Genomic DNA, 23,094 nt, shown 5'->3' on the forward strand with positions numbered 1-23,094 from the left:
CGCCCGTCATTTTGAAAACAAATCATAATTTAGGATTTAGGATCCATTTCGTTTATTTATTTATTTATTATTTATAAAGAAGTCTGTGTTGGGCAGAACAGGGCAATGTTTTTAAAATGACGGGCGTTTTTCCGAGCCTTGCTTATAGGAGTTATAGATACATTCGACGCGGGAAGTTATAGTTAGCTTTAGCCTCAACAAATCATAAATTTATTAGTATAGGTACTTGATAAATACATACCTAACAACAATACATCGTACCTAAATTAAGACTTAGCACACTGGTCTGGAGGAGGGTCACAATGGCCGCCTTTCTTGGCCTTCGTCTGCGGTTTAGACTCGTAGTAGCAGTGGCCGTCCCACCACCACGGCGTGCCGGGGGTCGGGGGGCAGGCGAACTTTACCTGACACCACAAGAAAGACATTAAGCAACGTCAAAAAAGGACTCCGAAGCAGAAACTGAGTATTGTGACCAATGATTTATAACTCAAGATAGGTTATAGGAGTGACAAATTGGACAAGTTGCCTTTAGTCGCGGCTGGACAAGCGAGAAAATTAATAAAAAATAACAGATTTCTTCGTAGGCACAGAAATAAATATTGAAGTATTTTTGTGCTCCTCAAGTATGAGTAGGTATTTAACCTATACTTGGTCAACCAGGTCTAGTCAGTAGAAAAAGGCGGCAAATTTGAAAAATGTAGGCGCGAAGGGATATCGTCGTCCCATAGAAAATTTGAATTTCGCTCCTTTTTCTACTGACAAGATTTGGTTGACCAGTTATATCTATGGTTATATAATATCATTGATGTGACCAGAGGGGCTGCCGCGAAAACCGAAAGTCGCCAATTGCGGGGATCTTTTCTTTTAGGCGTAATTATTACGGCCTGGCCACGACATTGCGCGACTGGCTTCATCTAAGGCGAAAACCATAGGCGGGAACAAAAGGTCCGAACGCTGTGTCTCGCTCCAACCTATGGTTGTCGCCTTAGCTTAGCCGAAGCTATTCGCGCAATGTCGTGGCCAGCGCGTTAGAGTGACAGAAAAATGTCCGCAATTTGTAAACTTCGAATTTGACCAATATAAAGTTTGTTAACTCCATAGTAGGTATAAATATACCTCGGTTGGTTTTATGTTGGTAATCTGAGGAGTCTTCGTACAGTCCAAGGGGTACGCGGGACCTTCACCCAAAGGTCCCACAATTGGCGGCTTAACTCCATCCTTAGCGCTCCTATCCATGTACCACTGATCCCAGTACTTATTAATGGACTCCGGGCCACGAGGGATGCTGGGAGTTGGGATGGACCTTGGGGATATCCGAGGTGGGAAACGATTGTGGAGATTAGGAATGTTATGTTTTCTTCCTAATAGAAACTGACGGAATTTTCGTAGTAACCAAGAAATATCTCTGAAGTCCCATTGTGACATGCCTTTAGTTTTATATTTGATGGTTTATTTTGATTGTAACATGTATTTTCGTCGATGCAATGATATTTAATGCAAAATCAATGTTTTGAAAATTTGACAATAATTTGACAGTTAAGAGTTAAAAGCATTGATCCAAAAAGTATTTAAACTAAATAAATGTTTAAATAATACTAGAGTCTGTGCGGAAAGAGAAGAGTCGTGGCAGAAATGGGAACTAACATTTTCAATTTTATATGGCAATCAAACCTTTGACACCTGTCTTGTAAAAAGTAAACAAACTTCTGTCATTGTATATTTGTATTAACAAAAACCGCAAGAACTTTAAAAGACGTGAAATATCATGTTTAACACGCATGAGATTGGGCCATACATCTGCTCCTTCTGACCTTGCTCGATTTAAATTTATTAACGATCCCAATTGTGACTGTGGTGCCGAGGAGGCGGATATTAATCATATATTCTTTTCATGTCCTTTTTATGATCGTACTGCTTTGATGGATTCTTTACTATCCAAAAATGTTCCATTTCCAATAGACATCCCTTCCTTGCTCATCAATCCAGACTTTTATAACATCCTAGCTTCATTCATCGTTTACAATGATATAAAGGTATAATATTTTATAAAACTAAGTATATTTATCATTTTGTATTTCATCTATATACCTACCTGTCCTGACCACTACACTTTCCAAATTCCGAATTACCTTTAATCCTTGTTCCGCGTTTAATTTCCTTCCCTTTAATTTACTTGACGTTGGCTACGGGCAACACCGCCCTCAAGTCCATTAAAAAAAAAAAAAAAAAAAAAAAAAAAAACCGCAAGTTTTGTGTATAAAATATTTTCAAAACACGATAACGAAAACCACAAGGAAAATTATATTTAACAATTGTTCGGTTTTGTCAGCGGGAAGAAAACGTCTAAAAGCCGACTATCGACTTACAAAAAGTCGCGGAACGTGTTTCCGCTATTCACGGATATTGATCTTGTATTTAATATTAAATAATTACCGATTTAATAAGCCCCCTAAGTAACTTTTCTCCGGTACATAATCGGTAAGTATATTCATTCAAAATATATTCATTTTCATAAATATGCAGGTCATTCATGATCTTTAAAATAACTGACGAATAGTCTTGATACTTGCCATTTTATGCATATTTATATGTAATTTTTTTTTCAGGATTGAGTAAAAGTACCTAAGGTATCTCGTTAAAAGACCGCTATTTAGGTGATATGCAAGAATTTGTAATCTACGTGCCGGATTCAAGCACAGCACATCCAATTCAGATGAAGATAGTTCTATGAGTGTCCCATATGTGACATTGAATATTTTAATTCAGACTTCGATTACAAAGAATAAAACTTTTTCTAATAAAATATTTCTTTATTTGTATGTTCGTTTACTAGGTTCTGTTAGTTACGAAATTATATTTCATATTTAGCAGTGACTTTTTGGCGAAGTAAAATATCGTGAGATGAGAGAACCGGACATATCCCAATAAGGCCTACCTACTTATGCACTATTTTATATCCCAGATAGTAAAATTAAAGTTATATTGCCCAATTTCTACCCGATCTACCCGGTTTTGTATTAAAATAACTGTTGGACTGCACAGATTAGGCAGTAAATAAATGAGACTCTATCTTGTTTGGTACTAAAATGACAGTTGTATTGGGCAGATTCTTAACTAGTTTTAGCAGTTTTGTCAATCGCACTGTCACTTTTTAGTATTCGAGATATAAAAACAAGAGTGTGTTTTAAAAAGAAAACTAGTGCCTGCGCTAAATCAGAGGATTGAGTTGACGAGTCGACACCACCACCATAGGCTCCGTTTAGTAAGCCGTGGCAAAAAACCGGAACAAAAGGGATTCAAGTATCATGACCTTTAATGTCGTACTATAATCACGTGACCAGTGTTGTCAGCATAGCAAAAACAATAAAATAGCACTGGAGCGCCCTCAAATCCCACGACTCTTCTCTTTCCGCACAGACTCTATAATCCACATAAATATTTGATAAAATAAAATTATTTGTTTTCAAAGTTATACAGTAAGATTTAGATTTTCGCGGCATTTGATCTGAGAAAGAGGTTGAATTCAAGGATCAAGGAAAATATGATGGTCAAGCAGATCTTGTCAGTAGAAAAAGGCGGCAAATTTGAAAAATGTAGGCGCGAAGGGAGTCGTCCCATAGAAAATTTGAATTTCGCGCCTTTTTTTACTGACAAGATTTGGTTGACCGGCTATACCATACAACCTCTAGCGCTGCACCTCTGCCAAAGAATCAACAAAGAATACACAGAAGTAAAATACCCTCCACACTCGCGTTCGCGGCTTTGCGCCGCTATTCGCGCACGAGTGTGGAGGGGGTTTACGGTAGATAGTCCTACATGGTCCTACAGTGTCCTACAAACATGCTATAAACGAACAAGCTGGTTAGTGAATAGATCCTTTAAAGTAAATTCGTTCTAAAACCTAATAATTTCTTGAATCCCATTCAGGTATAAATTGTCTAAATATATTTTTAAGTATGTTAGATAAGTTATTGAGTTATACTAACAATATTTTAAAATAGTTTTGTTTTTATACATCTTTTTAGCATAAAAAATGCGTATCAATTAAAAGATGTGTCATGAATTACGCAATTACTAATTTTATATCAGAACGTTTTCTGAACTCCCGCGTTTTCCGACTATCTGTCAAACAGTTTTCATTCATCGTGAAATGATCACAACTTGAAAGTATTGTTTGTTACTTATTGAATTACTGTTATTTCTGATAATATCTGCGCAGTGTGTGTCGTACTGTGCAGGAGACATCAGTTCCTATACCGCGCTATGAAAACGAACAAAGCGGTTGAGAATGCGGAGATCACACCATCTAAAAAGAAACTGACACAGGCTCGCTTGCCTTTCAAGCTTATTAGCGAAGATGCTTCGACCCCGGTGGCTCCTCCCACGAGGAAGAGGAAGCTCTCAGTCGACGGAACCGAACCAGCCCCTAAGGGTAAGATCTGCAAGGAGAATAACGAAATTGACGACTTGGTAGTTATTAGTGATGACGAGTGTAAAGACAACCAGAAACTGGTAAAGGAGGCGAAAGTGATGAATCCGTTCGTTAAGCTCGTCGATACCGCTTGGAAAAAGAAGTTACAGAAAGCAAAGTCTCCTAAAAAACGTAAAAGTAGGAAAAGTACTTCAAAACGGATTGAATCTACTGAAAACAAAAGTGAAACGGAAGGTGATGCTGAGGATGTTGAAATGATGGACGTTGAGACTGAGGAGCAAACTGGCAACAAACAGAAGTCTCCTAAGGCAAGTCCTAAATCTAAAAAAACTGAAATAGAGAAAGAAAACAAAGCTAAAGATGATCAGAATGATGTTGTGGAACTTGAGGACTCAAATGACTGTTCTGACGTTCAAAAACCAAATGAAACTGAAAAAGAATCAGATACCAACACTGAAGCCGACAAAGTAACAGCTCCGGTCACTCCTAGAACTTCAAGAAAGTCAAAGTCAGAAACAGACACTGAAAAATCAGATGAATTGGAACCAGCTCCAAAGACTCCCACCCGCAAAGCTAAGGACAGTAAAGACAAGGCGAACACATCATTACCGGCCAAGTTGAATGAGTCTGTCTCCAGCCCAACGACACCGAAACGCAGCAGTAGGAGTTCCTCTGTCACAAACAGCCTCAATGATTCAGTCAGCGAGTCTGCCAGCACACCGGCAGCCAACTTAACTCCGAAACAGGTAATTTATTTATTTATTTCATGTGTTAAATATGTCTATTATATTGAATGTGTATGTTGAGTTCATACCTATACTTGGTCAATCAGATCTTGACAGTAGAAAAAGGCAGCAAATTTGAAAAATGTAGGCGCGAAGGGATATCGTCCCATAGAAAATTTGAATTTCGCGCCTTTTTTTACTGACAAGATTTGGTTGACCAGCTATAGTTCCCCAACATCTTCATTTAAAGTAATCGCTAGGTTCATACTAAGAAGTGACCTGTTTTTCTCGTTTCACTGTTATGTTAAGGCGTCATTGAGCTGCTCTGATTATAAAACTCTAAAACACACAAAACAGAACAAAAATTAAATTGTGGGTCTTGATTAAGGATTTTATTTACAAAATATGACTACAAGTACATTCTAGTCATTCTATTCTATGCACTCCTCTCTACCTCTAGGGCGGCATGCACACTTGTTAGGAGTCTTAATTCCCCATTGAGTTTAGCCTTGTTAACAACAGTTAATGAACAGTTTGACTAATTCTCTGTTGTATTCTCATAATTGAGGTATGTAACACTGGGCCCTCTTGTCATACACACATATTTTATTGCATTTCTTTACTTTCAACCCTCTTTGAAGCCTACTTGGGCCTTCCTGATACACATCTGCCTGGCATACAATATGGCTGAAATTACCAATGTCGTAAGTATTGTAGCACAGGCAGGTTTCCGCAACTCGACATCTAGCGCCTATTCTGAGTGTTAAGTTAGTCCTGCCAGTCCTAATCCTCGAGGAATCCTATTACCAGTGTTATTTCTGTCTGGTGACACAGCCGTGTGCCCATATTGTCCATTCCACTTCTGGTTTTTTTTATTGTTTAGAGAAATTTTTTGATTTTGTATAAAATAATTCTTCATTCCATGTATTTCAGATGCAAAAGAAATTAGAATCAGCTAAGAAGCGGGAAGAGCGGGAAAAAGAAAGGCAAGAGCGTGAAAAGAAACGCCAAGACGAAAAGGAAGAAAGGGCCAGACAGAGACAGGAGAAGGAAGATGCCAAGAAGAGGGAGCGAGAGGAAAAGGAGGAGCAGAAACGAAAGGAGAAAGAAGAGAAAGAGAAACAGAAGGAGCTGGAAAAGAGTAAGATTTTGTCTTGGAATGATCTCATATAATAAAACTGTCAGACTTGTAGCATTCAAAATATAGTTGAGCTAACATCAGGCGGTCTAGCATGAGTTGCGATCTCGCGCGCGAGTCCATACTTGAAGTCGCGCCAGATGTATGGAGTCGAGTGCGAGAATGTAACTCATGCTAGCAGGTCAGGTGAACTTTTTTTCCACTTGCCAAGATCTCATATTAGCTCTAGCTCTACTATATGCACCATTCCAATAGTTCATAAACAAGCACAATGTGCAATGGCATGTCATGCCTTCCTGCAGGCTTGGTTTCCAGGGGCCCATTTCTCGAACGATATTAGACTAATGTTATTAGTCTACGAACTGTCAAATCGTATAGGTTGCCATGACAACACGCTAATGATATTAGTCTAATATCGTTCGAGAAATAGGCCCCTGGTCGCAATCATGAACAGCTTTCAAATTGTTATGCTAATTAAATCATATTATTTTGATTTCAGAACTAAGAGAAGAAAAGGAAGAGCAAAAGAAAAAAGAACGGGAAGAGAAAGATGAACAGAAACGCAAAGAGAAAGTGGAAAAAGAGGAACAGAAACGCAAAGAGAAAGTGGAAAAAGAGGAACAGAAACGCAAAGAGAAAGTGGAAAAAGAGGAACAGAAACGCAAAGAGAAAGTGGAAAAAGAGGAACAGAAACGCAAGGAAAAGGAGGCCAGAGAGGAGGAAAAGCGCAAAAAACAGGAAGCGCTAGAACTTGAGAAACAGGAACAGGAACTTAAGAAGAAAAAAGCTGCGGAAGCGTTTGTCAACTTCTTCGTACCAAAGCAGAAGGAAGGACCAAAAGCTGTAGTTAGCCAGAACAGTATTCTATCTAGTTTCACTATAAAAGCTGATATGAGATTAGCTCCGTTAATTCGTGTGGAACTCTCTGATATGCAGAAGAAAGATATGGATAAGTTAATGGGTGATCAAAAGTCGGGTGAAAAGGATCTCTATTTGAAGAATTTGAAAAAGGAAGGTGTTAAGATAGGGTGTAGCGGGAAGACTTGGCCGCTGACTGATAAAGATGATGATGTTATGATTGTTGGTGAGTGTTGTATTTACATTTTTAGATTTTCTTTTTTGTATTAATATTTAAATCAGCTTGCACTTTGTGTCAATTTCTTTTTCGTGAGAATATAATTGAATTTGGTAGGTAAGGTTCCAGAGCTCATTGCGGGATAACTAAACTGCAAATCCTACTCCCCCTGAGTAGGATTTTTTAGGTGAAATTGCGCTTATATCGTACAGAATAGGAAGAACTACCTATTCACCAAATTTCATCGAAATCTGTCCAACTAAAACGACATTCACTAGCATGTAAAAGTAATTCCATTTAAGACAAACACCTAGCTTTAAGTCTTTGTTAAAATTCTAACATCTTTTTATTAGACTAAAGGTGCTAAGTGTTACGCTAATTGTATATAGCATCATCTAGATTCTAGAGTCCCACGGATCTTGAAACAGAGTTGCTTTTCTTGTGTATCAATCATCATTCTATTTTTTTATATTAACACATTCAGTGCCGAAAACCCGACTATCTGGTATTTTATGATTTCGTTCCCAGGCCGGACAACCCGATAGTCGGAATCGTGGTACTACAGCTTTATATAACGATATTTTTGTGGCCTGGCGCGGATGTCTTGTTTGGCTGGGTGGCAATGAATGTGAACGCCATTGATTCAAATTTGACTACACAACAACACACAATATTTCTTGTATGGTGGGCCGCTAGTAGATATAACTTACGATAGACGTGACTTTCAAAGGACTAATACACTTAAAATTTGGCATTCTGTGTGTTTGTCAAAGGACTGTCTAATTTCAAACATAGACAGAGAGAATCATACTACATTTGTCTTACACTAGTACTAGCACCCAAAAGAAAAGTATGAGTATAGTTTTCCTAGTTCTTACTGACTGACAAATTGGTTTGACCAACCATAACACTGCGAAAAGTACAGTCAGCAATAAAAGCTTGTATTTAAAATAGACAGAAGCGCTGGTGGCCTAGCGGTAAGAGCATGCGACTTTCAATCCGGAGGTCGCGGGTTCAAACCCCGGCTTGTACCAATGAGTTTTTCGGAACTTATGTACGAAATATCATTTGATATTTACCAGTCGCTTTTCGGTGAAGGAAAACATCGTGAGGAAACCGGACTAGTCCCAATACGGGCCTAGTTTACCCTCTGGGTTGGAAGGTTAGATGGCAGTCGCTTTCGTAAAAACTAGTGCCCACGCCAATTACTGGGATTAGTTGCCAAGCGGACCCCAGGCTCCCATGAGCCGTGGCAAAATGCCGGGACAACTCGAGGAAGATGATGATTTAAAATAGACAGAACTATTACAGTTTATTTTTATTTCCAGAGGACGAGTTGCCACCAATAGAGGGCGCTGAGGAAGTACTGGCTTGCGAGGAAGCCACGAGGGAGAAGCTTCGTCCGAAGCTGTTCAGCTTCCACGAGAACAAGAGACCGCCTTATTGGGGCACTTGGAGAAAGTGGAGCGCCTTCGTCACAGCTAGGAGACCTTTCGGACAGGAGGTATGTTCATCATAACAGCTAAAGCTTTGGATTCCTCCGAAAACGGTGCCGTCATATTACGGCCGCTATATAGCGTTGACTGACGTCACTAGAACGTTGTCTATGTAAACAAGATGGCGCGGTTTCCTAGACGGCGTTACGTTACGTTGATTGTCAACGTAACGTAAGATGACGGCCGTCATGACGGTGTCGATAGTTTCGTGAACGTTTTATTAGATAGCGGTGACGCCATTTTGAATAAATGACACGAGATTTGAATAAATGATTCCGTACTACGATTATTTTCCTCTTCTGATGATATTTCATCCTCCAAGTAAATTATAGATGATCAAGCAAATCTTGTCAGTAGGAAAAGGCGCGAAATTCAAATTTTCTATGGGACGTTATCCCATCGCGCCTACATTTTTCAAATTTGCCGCTTTGACCTTGGTGGATGACGGTGTGTTATGACGCCGTGGTACTTTCCACATGTCGCCACCGTAAAGACGGCCGTCTTTTGCTGCCGCTATATGACGGCCGTCATATGACGGGACCGTTTTCGGAGGAATCCAAAGCTTTAGACACTCTAAAGTTATACCACTAGCAAAGGGAATTTGAAATAGAGGCGGCATAGTAAATTTACTGCCATCTTTCGACAGAAGATTAAAACTGTTAGAACGCCATTTGACTTTGTTCCTTATTCTTTCACGGATATGTGTTAATTTGGTAAATATAAAATTAACGCTATCAACTCGAGACTAGGCCAAAGGTATGGTGCAATCTTTTCGAGCGATGGCGCCATACCTTTTGCCTACTGCCGAGTAGATGACCCAAGTCAAAGGGTAAAAAACCGGCCAAGTGCGAGTCGGACTCGCGCACGGAGGGTTCCGCACCATCAACAAAAAATAGAGCAAAACAAGCAAAAAAACGGTCACCCATCCAAGTACTGACCCCGCCCGACGTTGCTTAACTTCGGTCAAAAATCACGTTTGTTGTATGGGAGCCCCACTTAAATCTTTATTTTATTCTGTTTTTAGTATTTGTTGTTATAGCGGCAACAGAAATACATTATCTGTGAAAATTTCAACTGTCTAGCTATCACGGTTCGTGAGATACAGCCTGGTGACAGACGGACGGACGGACGGACGGACTCCGCAGTCTTAGTAATAGGGTCCCGTTTTTACCCTTTGGGTACGGAACCCTAAAAACGGGACCTTATTACTAAGACTCCGCCTTCAGTCCATCTGTCTGTCTGTCACCAGTCTGTAACTCATGAACCGTGATAGCTAGACAGTTGAAATTTTCACAGATGTATTTCTGTTGCCGCTGTAACAACAAATACTAAAAACAAAATAAAATCAATATTTAAGTAAGGCTCCCATACAAAAAACCTGATTTATTTCCGTCTATTGCGTAATGGTACGGAACCCTTCGTGCGCGAGTCTGACTCGCTTGACCGGATTTTCAAATTTTATGACCCAATTTCATACAACAAAACTAAAGACCTGATAAAACTGGCACATGGCGCCTTCTATGAAAACCTTTGGACGTATAAGATCGCCAGTTGAAAAACAAACTTTAATGACTAGAACATTCTAATTCCAGAAGCAACTTGACTATGATGTAGACAGCGACGAAGATTGGGAGGAAGAGCAGGAAGGCGAGAGTCTCGACGGCAGCGTGGCCGGCGACGACGACGAGCCTGACGACGACTACGAGGTCGACAACGAGGTGTTCGTGCCGCACGGGTACCTCAGCGACGAGGTATGTTCTGTCTCTCTCTAGACTGGGAGGAGGAGCAGGAGAGCCTCGACGGCAGCGTGGCCGGCGACGACGACGAGCCTGACGACGACTACGAGGTCGACAACGAGGTGTTCGTGCCGCACGGGTACCTCAGCGACGAGGTATGTTCTGTCTCTCTCTAGACTGGGAGGAGGAGCAGGAGAGCCTCGACGGCAGCGTGGCCGGCGACGACGACGAGCCTGACGACGACTACGAGGTCGACAACGAGGTGTTCGTGCCGCACGGGTACCTCAGCGACGAGGTATGTTCTGTCTCTCTCTAGACTGGGAGGAGGAGCAGGAGAGCCTCGACGGCAGCGTGGCCGGCGACGACGACGAGCCTGACGACGACTACGAGGTCGACAACGAGGTGTTCGTGCCGCACGGGTACCTCAGCGACGAGGTATGTTCTGTCTCTCTCTAGACTGGGAGGAGGAGCAGGAGAGCCTCGACGGCAGCGTGGCCGGCGACGACGACGAGCCTGACGACGACTACGAGGTCGACAACGAGGTGTTCGTGCCGCACGGGTACCTCAGCGACGAGGTATGTTCTGTCTCTCTCTAGACTGGGAGGAGGAGCAGGAGAGCCTCGACGGCAGCGTGGCCGGCGACGACGACGAGCCTGACGACGACTACGAGGTCGACAACGAGGTGTTCGTGCCGCACGGGTACCTCAGCGACGAGGTATGTTCTGTCTCTCTCTAGACTGGGAGGAGGAGCAGGAGAGCCTCGACGGCAGCGTGGCCGGCGACGACGACGAGCCTGACGACGACTACGAGGTCGACAACGAGGTGTTCGTGCCGCACGGGTACCTCAGCGACGAGGTATGTTCTGTCTCTCTCTAGACTGGGAGGAGGAGCAGGAGAGCCTCGACGGCAGCGTGGCCGGCGACGACGACGAGCCTGACGACGACTACGAGGTCGACAACGAGGTGTTCGTGCCGCACGGGTACCTCAGCGACGAGGTATGTTGTGTCTCTCTCTAGATTGGGAGGAAGAGCAAGAAGGCGAGAGCCTCGACTGCAGCGTAGCCGGCGACGACGAGTACGAGGTCGACAACGAGGTGTTCGTGCCGCACGGGTACCTCAGCGACGAGGTGTGTTCTGTCTCTCTCTAGACTGGGAGGAGGAACAAGGCGAGAGTCTCGACGGCAGCGTGGCCGGCGACGACGACTACGAGGTCGACAACGAGGTGTTCGTGCCGCACGGGTACCTCAGCGACGAGGTATGTTCTGTCTCTCTCTAGATTGGGAGGAGGAACAAGGCGAGAGTCTCGACGGCAGCGTGGCCGGCGACGACGAGCCGGACGACGACTACGAGGTCGACAACGAGGTGTTCGTGCCGCACGGGTACCTCAGCGACGAGGTATGTTCTGTCTCTCTCTAGACTGGGAGGAGGAGCAGGAGAGCCTCGACGGCAGCGTGGCCGGCGACGACGACGAGCCTGACGACGACTACGAGGTCGACAACGAGGTGTTCGTGCCGCACGGGTACCTCAGCGACGAGGTATGTTCTGTCTCTCTCTAGATTGGGAGGAGGAACAAGGCGAGAGTCTCGACGGCAGCGTGGCCGGCGACGACGACTACGAGGTCGACAACGAGGTGTTCGTGCCGCACGGGTACCTCAGCGACGAGGTGTGTTCTGTCTCTCTCTAGACTGGGAGGAGGAACAAGGCGAGAGTCTCGACGGCAGCGTGGCCGGTGACGACGACGAGCCGGACGACGACTACGAGGTCGACAACGAGGTGTTCGTGCCGCACGGGTACCTCAGCGACGAGGTATGTTCTGTCTCTCTCTAGATTGGGAGGAGGAACAAGGCGAGAGCCTCGACGGCAGCGTGGCCGGCGACGACGACGAGCCGGACGACGACTACGAGGTCGACAACGAGGTGTTCGTGCCGCACGGGTACCTCAGCGACGAGGTATGTTCTGTCTCTCTCTAGATTGGGAGGAGGAACAAGGCGAGAGCCTCGACGGCAGCGTGGCCGGCGACGACGACGAGCCGGACGACGACTACGAGGTCGACAACGAGGTGTTCGTGCCGCACGGGTACCTCAGCGACGAGGTATGTTCTGTCTCTCTCTAGATTGGGAGGAGGAACAAGGCGAGAGCCTCGACGGCAGCGTGGCCGGCGACGACGACGAGCCGGACGACGACTACGAGGTCGACAACGAGGTGTTCGTGCCGCACGGGTACCTCAGCGACGAGGTATGTTCTGTCTCTCTCTAGATTGGGAGGAGGAACAAGGCGAGAGCCTCGACGGCAGCGTGGCCGGCGACGACGACGAGCCGGACGACGACTACGAGGTCGACAACGAGGTGTTCGTGCCCCATGGGTACCTCAGCGACGAGGTAAGATCCCATCTCTTTCTTATTTATTTTTAATACTACGTCGGTGGCAAACAAGCAAGCAAGACTCCGCACCTTCGTTGAGCTCTGGCAACCTTACCGACAGGAACTCAGCAATGTGTAAGGTTGTCTTTGTCTACTGATGTGTAATGATTGTGATAACATGAATGATCTGGATACACGAAAACACACTCTTAGCCACTTGACCGTCCGACGATAGCATAGTATCCGAAAAAAATATGCTCTTAACCGTCCGCGGGAACCTTACTATCCAAAGGGGTGGAAGAAAGAATTGATTTCAGAGCCATCTAACGGAATATTTCGGCATTATTTACTAATTCTCTTGATGCAACAACGTAGCCTAACTAAATAGGTAGCTCTAAAAAAATATAGATGGCAGTGTACGCTAGGGTTTTGTAGAAAGTTGTGGATGCGCAGCGCGGGGCGTGCGACGCTAAAAAACCCCGGACGGTTGAGAGGAAAACAGTCTCGCGGGCCGGACGGTCAAGTGGCTAAGGCACCCCATCATCTTTAGAAACCCTCTCTGGCCTCGCTCCAGTTCAGGCCGACCATGCACTCTTTTACACACGGCTACCTTAACAATAACACCTGTTAGTTACCTGCATGAAAGAAATCACTACATAATATAAAACAAAGTCGCTTCCCGCTGTCTGTCTGTCCCTATGTATGCTTAGATCTTTAAAACTACCCAACGGATTTTGATGCTTTATTAATAATGATCCTTCCGGCCGATTTCGGCCATGGCGACCACTACGCCCTGGTCTATTTAAGCTAACACGAGCTATATTTAGTAACTTTATTTTTGAGGATAATTACATGGACACACCTCATTCGGTTCTCGTATGCTATTTTATTTTTATTATCATTTTCTTACTTAATGAATGTTTTAATTAGGTATACAGGATTTTGACTCTTGGAGACCCTATACATCTCTAAGGATAATTTGATTAACTACTATATATTGTAATCTTTTAGTTATGATGACACTTAGAGACATTTACATCTCTAAATAATTGTAGATTATAGTTTTGTATCTTTGTGTTCTTTTTTTCAATACTATTGTTATAGCGTTTTTTTTTGTAATTCGACATTTAGAGACTTTATACATCTCTATGTAATAGTTTAGTTTGATTTTATATTTGCGGCTTAGAAAGTTGTATTTTATAATTGTAGATGTGTTTTTTTTGCTGTATTTAAATTCCGTGTTGACGTGTAAAAGTGCCCTTGTGGCCTATTTGCTGGATAAATGTTGATGTTTGACTACGACTCCTAGTTTGCTCGGCGCTCGTGCGTCCGAAGATGGCTGATGTAGCCGATCTTCGAGGTGAACTCCCGCGCACATTGAGGGCACGTGAGGACACCAGCCACGTAGTGGTAGTGAATCGGAGCAAGCTGACGCGTTTTCAGCTCGCCGCGTTAACCCGGGGTTAAGCGGTTAAACCGTTTACCTAGTGTCAAATTGTACTGTTAACCATGGTAACTCCAGGTTTATCTGGTTAATCCCGGGTTGGTGGAATGGTTCAAGTGGGCCTTAGTGTCGAGGTCAACTTTACGTTGCTCCTCGAAATCGCGCACTTTGTCAGGGGGGTTTCACTCCGCAGTTTAGGTACATTTGGCCGGCGCGCCCACCGTACAGGCGCATAGCAGTGGGCTGCCGCTCGGCGCGCACGATAGTCGTGTCACGTGGCGCTCGCGCAAAATTGTAAATACACAATGGCTTCGAAACTTACTTCCGCGAGAATCAGACATGCTATATTCGGATAAAAAATGTATGTTTACATAATCAACGTTTGTAATTCCTACATATTTATCTTAAAAACAATAAATCAGTGGGTATAGGTATAAAAACTTGTCAAGTGATAACCCCGTGCCGACACTCACAGCTCGGTCATAAAACTGCGGCGCGCAAAGGAGATTCACGGTTCGTGCGCGGTTATAAGTTTCAATTTTGCTTGCAGGCGGCGATATAGGTGTAATTTTATACCTAAACCTGACTTTTGTGAAGGAGTGAATTTTCTGTACGGTAGTACTATTAGTTATTCTGTGACTTTGTCCTGCACCAGCCTGCGCCACTCAGGACGCTGTGCTGCCGAACCTTCCCACTGAGAGGGCTCGATGTTGCACCTTTTCATGTGTCGCTTCTGAACATCTTTGTATCGGAGGAGTTGTCCGCCAAGTTTCCGCTTTTTAGGGTTTCGTATCCAAAGGGTAAAAACGGGACCCTATTACTAAGACTCCGCTGTCCGTCCGTCCGTCCGTCCGTCCATCCGTCCGTCCGTCCGTCCGTCCGTCCGTCCGTCTGTCACCAGGCTGTATCTCACGAACCGTGATAGCTAGACAGTTGAAATTTTCACAGATGATGTATTTCTGTTGCCGCTATAACAACAAATACTAATAAAAACAACAAACGTGATTTTTGACCGAAGTTAAGCAACGTCGGGCGGGGTCAGTACTTGGATGGGTGACCGTTTTTTTGCTTGTTTTGCTCTATTTTTTGTTGATGGTGCGGAACCCTCCGTGCGCGAGTCCGACTCGCACTTGGCCGATTTTTATTAATAAATAGTGTGATACAAGAGGAAGGTGTATGTATAATTTGTTAACCCGTGCGAAGCCGGGGCGGGTCGATAATACACATATATACAAGACGGGAATTCGATTCTGGAACTGCCAGCACCATTAGCAGAATATTAACTAACGATTTAGGTTGAAGCTCTTATTGTTTATTCTAGTTTTTAACAAAATTCTTTCTTTTCAGGAAGCGACAATGGACGAGGAAGAAGACAAAGACAACGTCCTATCCCTTTCCCCCGAAACGCAAAAGGCGCGCCTCAAAAACCTAGAAGACGAATTCGAGACAGAAATGAAAAAACCAACCGAAAAACTCAAACCCAGGCTCTATGGTCTAATATGGGAAACTAAAGACGGCGGCAAACCGGAAAAATGCATCGACGCTCTATGGAATTACTTCGGAAAATTGTCTATGATCATGGATGATGCTGCTATCGACAGTTTATTACAACCCTCAGAGTCAAAAGACCCAGAAAAGAAAAAAGTTAAAAAGAAAAAATTGGCTGAAAAAGAGCAACAGAGCCCTAAGAGTGATAAAAAGAAAAAGGCGAAAGCAGAAAATAAAGAGAGTAAGAAAGTTAAACCAGAGCCGAAGCAGGAAACTAAGAAAAATCAACCCGGTATTAACTCGTTTCTAACTAAATTAAAATCGACGTGAAACTTTAAAGTGAATCTGTGAATGTGACCAGAGATCAGTAAATAATGACTGCTATTCATTACACAGACTTTAAAAAAAAATTTGGATGGTTTTAAACTTATTACATAGTTTCATATAATACTAGCAACCCGCCCCGGCCTCGCACGGGTTATGAAATTATACATAAACCTTCCACTCTATTTAAAAAAAATTGCATCAAAATCCGTTGCGTAGTTTTAAAGATCTAAGCAAACATACAGACAGACAGACAGCGGGAAGCGACTTTGTTTTATACTATGTAGTGATGTATGGCGCTAGGAGTTCGCTTACAACGCCATCTAGTGAAGTGAGAGGTTACTTGGTGACAGTTTGGAATCACTACATAAAACAAAGTCGCTTCCCGCTGTCTGTCTGTCCCTATGTATGCTTAAATCTTGAAAACTACGCACAGGATTTTGATGCTGTTTTTTTTTAATAGATAGAGTGATTCAAGAGGAAGGTTTATGTATAATTTGTTAACCCGTGCGAAGCCGGGGCGGGTCGCTAGTTTAATTATAATATTGAGACGTAAAACTCTTTTTTTAATGAATGAAACATGTGTGAAGATTAGCAATCTGATTGTTTAGTGATCTCTGGTGTGTCTATTTATAATTTATATTACTTATTCAGACAAGCAAGATATTGTGAACAACATTAATATTACGGAATGATTGAAGGTTAGTTTATATCATTTAATTCATTCGTTAAGGAGCAAATATAGATAAATATCATAATGTGCATGGTTGTTGTTACTATGTTTCTCAGTATATTTTTATTATCTGTTATATTATATACAACTAATCTAATAACCGTGCGAAATTAATAAAAAAAATCCTTAAGTTTTTTGGAAATTTTTAGTTACAGTTTGACGATTTCATATTATTAGCGCCTTTTAATTTGGCGTTGTTGCACTATGAACAAATTAAGACATAATATAATCTCCCTCGCCTTAGCACGTCTATTAGATTACTTGTCTGCATAGACTAGGAATCCTCTAGACTGAGTTTAGAGCAATTATTTCATGAAACCGATGCTGCCAAAAATACGGGGGTGCGGGGGGACGAGGTGAGCGAGCCCCGTGCCGTGATTGGTCCGTTCAAAGACACGGACCAATCACGGCACGGGATTGACTCGAGGATGGAGTAAAACTACCGTATAAGTGGCAGAGGGGTTAGTGTTACTATGCTCAGTCTAGAGGATGTCTTGTCTGTGCCTTTCCATAAGGTTTGTAAGTACATCATTATTTTTCATCGTATTTTCACGGAAACGTACGAACGTTGTCTCTTGCTATTTCAGTCAGTCGGTACAAAAAGTACTGAGTTTGACTGAAGTAGCATGACAAATACGATGGAAATTATTTACTACATCTTTACTGACTTATGATTATGACAGAGTTATTAATGCATGTTACTACAGTTTCCGACTAAAACACGGCAGGCACGATTAAAGTTGTAAATACTATTCATTTTATTATCATTAAAATCTCCTATACATAATAATTGTAGTAAATTTTGAAATATAAATGATAATTTTTATATGATGCATTTTACTTTGCTTACCAGCGGTAGTCGGCAACCTGCGGCCCGCGAGCCTCCCTGGCTATTTTTTATGTAATAAGTATCACAGAATAAATAATAGTACTAGGTACAGAAGACTCACTCTCTAACAAAACGCATCTGTTACGATCAACACAGCTATGGCTAGGTGGCGACAGCGCCACGCGCGGCTTATGGCTTTCCCCAAAATTGGGGTGGAACGGATGTACTTTTAGCTACCTGTAGCAAAGCGACGAAATCGCGGAGTGAGCCACGCCTGGTAATATTGACAAACGACATTGCCTGATAAAGTCATAAATATTAACAAAGTACGGCCCGCGTCAGCTTCGTTAACTACTATGTGGCCCTTGGCTGCTAAAAGGTTGCCGATCGCTGCCTTACATCAAGCGTTTCCCATTTGTATAGTTCGTTTTTTTTTGCATTAGAAATAAGGTAAACAATCTTGTCGTGTCTTTTTATTGAAAAACACGTTTTAAAAATATGTTACGGTAAATATGTAACAATTATGAATCTAATACGATCATTTATACGAGGGGCGTTCAATAAAAAGTGAGAATGAGTATGTTATATACAACTTTTATTAAATATTATTTTATTTTTCGACATAGTCACCTTTTAGCATAATACACTTAGTATATCTTTTTTCTAAACTTAAAATTCCATTTCTAAAAAAGGTTTCATCTTGAGTACTTAAAAAATCCTGTACTGGAGCGACTACCGCGTCGTCGTCTTCAAATTTCTTGCCTCTCGGGTATTCCTTCAATCTCGGAAATAGGTAGAAATCACTAGGGGCGAGGTCTGGTGAATACGGAGGATGCTTAAGGATATCGAACCCAGCATCACGTATTGCAGCTATTGCAACGGCGGACTTGTGTGCCCGTGCATTGTCCTGATGGAACAACACAATTTTCGAGAGTTTACCTTGCCGTTTTTCACGGATCCCATTGCGCAATGTTGCTATTTGTTTGGCATATAAAGTGCCCGTAATAGTGGCTCCATGCTCGAGATACTCAATCATTACGACCCCTTTACCATCCCAAAAAACAGAGCCCATGACCTTACCGGCAGATGGGCCCACCTTGAATTTCTTCGGAGTTGGAGATGATGGCCTTTTCCATGTCATAGACTGCGGTTTCGTTTCAGGGTCGTAATGATGGAGCCATGTTTCGTCCATTGTTATAAATCGCGCCAAAAAAAGTTCCCTGTCTTGCTGTATCAGGTCCAAACCTTCTTGGCAAATCTCGACTCTAGTTTGTTTTTGCGTGTCAGTAAGTATTCTGGGTACCCAACGCGCTGATACCTTTTTCATACCCAAGCGTTCATATAAAATATTATGCATGCTCCCAGTTGAAATCTTTACATTTTCAGTAATAAAACGAACCGTGACACGACGATCCGCCAAAACTAAGTTTTCGACTTTTTTCACAATTTCTTCAGTTACTGCTGTAGTAGGGCGTCCGGAGCGGGGGTCATCCATGGTCGATGTTCTTCCACGTCTAAATTCGGCGCACCAACGTGCGACTGTCGAATACGGAGGAGCATTAGACCTTAAAGTGTCCCGTAAATCTAAATCGACTTGGTCCGTAGAAAAATTTTTCAAACACAAGTATTTGATAACGGCGCGCAGTTCAATTTTCTCCATTTTCGCTAACGTACTCAATAGCATCGCAAAGAAATCGCCGTATTTTTTTTTAAACTAAAAACAGTTAGTTTTTTTTTCATGGCAATCAGCTAGGTAGATTAGCTTTACCGGCCAGTATTTACTTTCCTAATATTTAAAGAGTTTACATCTCATTCTCATTATATATTGAACGCCCCTCGTATTCTTCTGCTTTCATAAGTAATAGTTTTTGATATTTAAAAAGCGTTTTTCAATTAAAAGACATGTCAAGATCGCTTTTCTTCTTTGTAATGCTAAAAAAACGAACTATATAGTTCGTTCCATCGCTCAAATAAATACCACAATAATAGTCACGTGACTATACGATATTGGATTGGATAAAATGAAAACCCCTGTATAACATGCCTGAGGAGCTACCTTAGGGTGGTATTCCACGTGTCCAATGTATATTTGCGTCTCACATTTCGCTTAGTGAGAGAGACGCAATGCACATTGGACCAAAAAATTGGACAGGTGAATCCTTAGACATCGAAGATCGTCTATCGACGAGTGACAGAGATGGAGATAAACAAAATATCGATGTGCACGGCCCCTTGCTCTCACGCACTCTAATGGCGGCACATGCACAGCTGACGTGGCCCGTAATTTGATTACTCTACTGGTTGCCGGTAGATATGCACCTTATGCACTACAAAATAGAGTTTATATTATTCTGTAGATATTCTATTCGGTGCCGGTAAATATGCACCTTATTTACAATGTAGTAAGGTTTAAATTATTGTGCTGTAAAATGTAACCAAACTAGACAGGCTGATGACGTCGGCTATCAACAGTTGCTTAATTAATCTTACCTCGATGCGTGATGTTAACAAGCCCATATAAATAATTATACTAATAGCTAAGGGTGGTGAAATGAGATTATAATCGTCGGCGGTAAATTAAATTGGTATAAATCATACCTTTAATGAAAAAACAATTATGTATTCCTTAAATTAAGTACACATAGATTTCATTCAGGCAGGATTAGCCACTAACTCAGGGTTAACCGGTTTAACCAGGGGTTACCAGTACAAATTAACCCTGTGTTACCTAACGGTTAAGACCGAGTTAGTGGCTAAGCCTAGATAGTGCAAGTGGCCATTTACCTTCCGATATCTGTCTAATTGGATTAACTATCAATAACTGAGAGGCAATAATGTTGTTCAATATGAATTTTTACAAAACAGTTATAAACTAGACCTCGCGAACCCGTTCCGCCATTTTTAACAATTTCCAAAAACAATCAACTAAAAAAATCGATATCTTATACCTTTAAACGAGCAATTCTTGTAATTATGGAACCAGCACATTAAACGCGTCCTGTAGATGCGTCCGTAATATATAGGAAATAATTTTTGCCTAACTTCAAACTTCGCTTCGCTCGGTCAATTAGTCGCTCAATTTTTTTATATTCTTTCAAAATTAATCCTTTAAGGGGCAGAGGGTAATTTATCGTATTATACTTATGAGCAACTGCAAATACCAGTAATAGTGGGGCGCAGGCAAGGGGTCTTGATACTCTTGATCCCATTGTGCTAATAATATCGAAGGGGTTAATTTTATGGTTTAACAGTTTAAACAAACAACTTTTAATATTTAGGACTATCCTATTTTATGGGAGCGGCGTATGGTATAACTGAATGAATTTAACGGTAGACTCGTAGAAACGTGGCTCGTGTAGCGTTCGTAGCCCGTAGCACGACCATACAGTTTTCTGATTGGTTCAGTAGCGCGCGAGCACGCGATCTGACTGCTTGTGTATGTGCGTGCGCATATGTTCGTGGTGGCTACGATACGTGCGTAAACGTAACTTTTTTTTAAATACTGTAGTGTTGTGTGAAAGTAGTGGTGGATATACGGTGTTATCTGGATTGTTGTCTGGTAGGTTTTGGTTTTTATTAGGAGTTAAAAACTTTAATAAGCTGCCCTAAGGCCACGCCAATTTGTTATTTAATCTCAGCTAAAAACTTCACGAAATAATACACAAAAGAGCAAATAAAATCAGTCAATCTAAATTAAAACTAAACAAGTAAAGTTCCTCTTTTATTGCTCTTAAATGTAATTTAATCATGCAAAATCTTGACTTGATAATTAAAATATTAAAATCGCTAAGCCTTTAGATTTAATTACTTTGTCTGTGTCTATTAATTGGTTGGTGCATAATCAGCATAATACTTAAAAAATAGTGTCCCTCAATTCTGTATGAATTTTATTTATTTATTTCGAATATCTATCATAACTAAAAATCTGATATGTCAAAACTACGGCCCTTTCAAATAAAAAAAAAAAACAGTTTATAAATTAAGTAACTACCTAGTATACAGGGTGCTTCCCGTAACAGGAGCAATAAATTAAACTAAAGGCTGTACTCCTCAAACTGACCAACATTTTTTCAGTAACTTTTAAAAATTATGAATCCTTTAGACTTCCTCTTTTTCATACAAAATAAATATTGCCTTCAATGTACGCTGACATCAGTGTGTTTGACGTTGCTTGTCACGCTATAAACATTACAAAATTCGCAATACATTGCGTCTTAAAAGTGTAATAAAAATCGAAACATGAGTTATTTTCAAAAGTTGCTGAACAAATGTTGGTCAGTTTGAGTAGTACATCCTACAGTTTAATTTATTGCTCCTGTTACAGGAAGCACCCTGTATATCCTTCAATTGCAGTCTGTTAAAAATATTTGAATAATACAAATACAAATAATTTATTATCATAAAAGAGTTGTATACATGTGCAGAAAAATATCTATCAGACTCCAAACTAGGCTGAGCCTGTATCTTGGAAGTCTGCGAGAGCGATTGACAACAACTATATTCAATTTTTTAGGTACAGTGCTTAATAATAAATAAGATCATGTTCATTATTATATTTGCCACATCTCGGTTTTATTATTTTCCCAGCAATGTTGTTTATAGCACGTAGGTACTTAATAGTACGTACCTAACTCATAGGTACCTACATACATCTTCACTATTCGTGACCTATCGAAATCGTTTGAGTTAATTTCAGTTTCGATTTCTATCGGCTGTTTGGCACCAGTCTCATATTGTTCAATAATAGCTTTCGTAAGCTTCGATTAATAATGGCATAGGTATCGAGGTACATAGGTATCTATAAATAAATAGGAAGCTAAACTGACGCTATCGAGTACTCGTATTGATATGCATGTCGTTGTCTAGGTTTTCGAGGTCCGCTTTACAATGTAAGGAGCTGAATTGCCTTATAGTTTCCCTGTTTTTCGGTAAACATAAAAGGGGATCATTCGTTTGTTTTGGTAGGCACTGTATTATTTATTTTTGTACTCGTTGTTCGTAGTGAGACTTATCACATCATTTAAATGTTTATTAAAAAACTCTTTGATAAGTATGTTCCCCATGTGTAAAGTTACCAAAGCCGAAATTGATTTATCGTCCACTTCGATGCACATGCACCCATTGACCCCTCATAATTATAGTATTGATACGTTATCTTCATATAATAAATCAACTCTAACGTCGTTTAATGAAAAATAATTATATGTAATATGATTAAGGAATTGAAATTACGTGGATGAAATGAATTGACGAATATTATTGCCTTTATAGTCATGGAAAACCTAATAGGTACATATTTATTTATATATAAATAG

General features: G+C 41.5%; 2 protein-coding genes across 2 annotated transcripts; one reads left to right on the plus strand and one right to left on the minus strand.

Annotated features, from left to right (window-relative positions):
* Positions 1 to 266: 266 nt before the first annotated feature.
* Positions 267 to 1,476, minus strand: LOC134656618 (uncharacterized). Its single transcript, XM_063512175.1, has 2 exons — positions 1,117 to 1,476; positions 267 to 404 (listed from the first exon to the last, which is right to left on the minus strand). The coding sequence occupies exons 1-2, from the start codon at positions 1,423 to 1,425 to the stop codon at positions 267 to 269; spliced, it is 447 nt and encodes a 148-aa protein (XP_063368245.1). The 5' UTR covers positions 1,426 to 1,476.
* Positions 1,477 to 4,114: 2,638 nt separating this feature from the next.
* On the plus strand, positions 4,115 to 16,282 carry LOC134656420 (chromatin assembly factor 1 subunit A-A-like). The gene is made up of 6 exons (XM_063511945.1): positions 4,115 to 5,178; positions 6,091 to 6,298; positions 6,795 to 7,379; positions 8,699 to 8,874; positions 10,459 to 10,617; positions 15,753 to 16,282. The coding sequence occupies exons 1-6, from the start codon at positions 4,264 to 4,266 to the stop codon at positions 16,221 to 16,223; spliced, it is 2,514 nt and encodes an 837-aa protein (XP_063368015.1). The 5' UTR covers positions 4,115 to 4,263; the 3' UTR covers positions 16,224 to 16,282.
* The last annotated feature ends 6,812 nt before the right edge of the window (positions 16,283 to 23,094 follow it).

The sequence above is a fragment of the Cydia amplana genome, chromosome 18 (genome assembly GCF_948474715.1).
Source record: "Cydia amplana chromosome 18, ilCydAmpl1.1, whole genome shotgun sequence".
Taxonomy (NCBI): Eukaryota; Metazoa; Arthropoda; class Insecta; order Lepidoptera; family Tortricidae; genus Cydia; species Cydia amplana.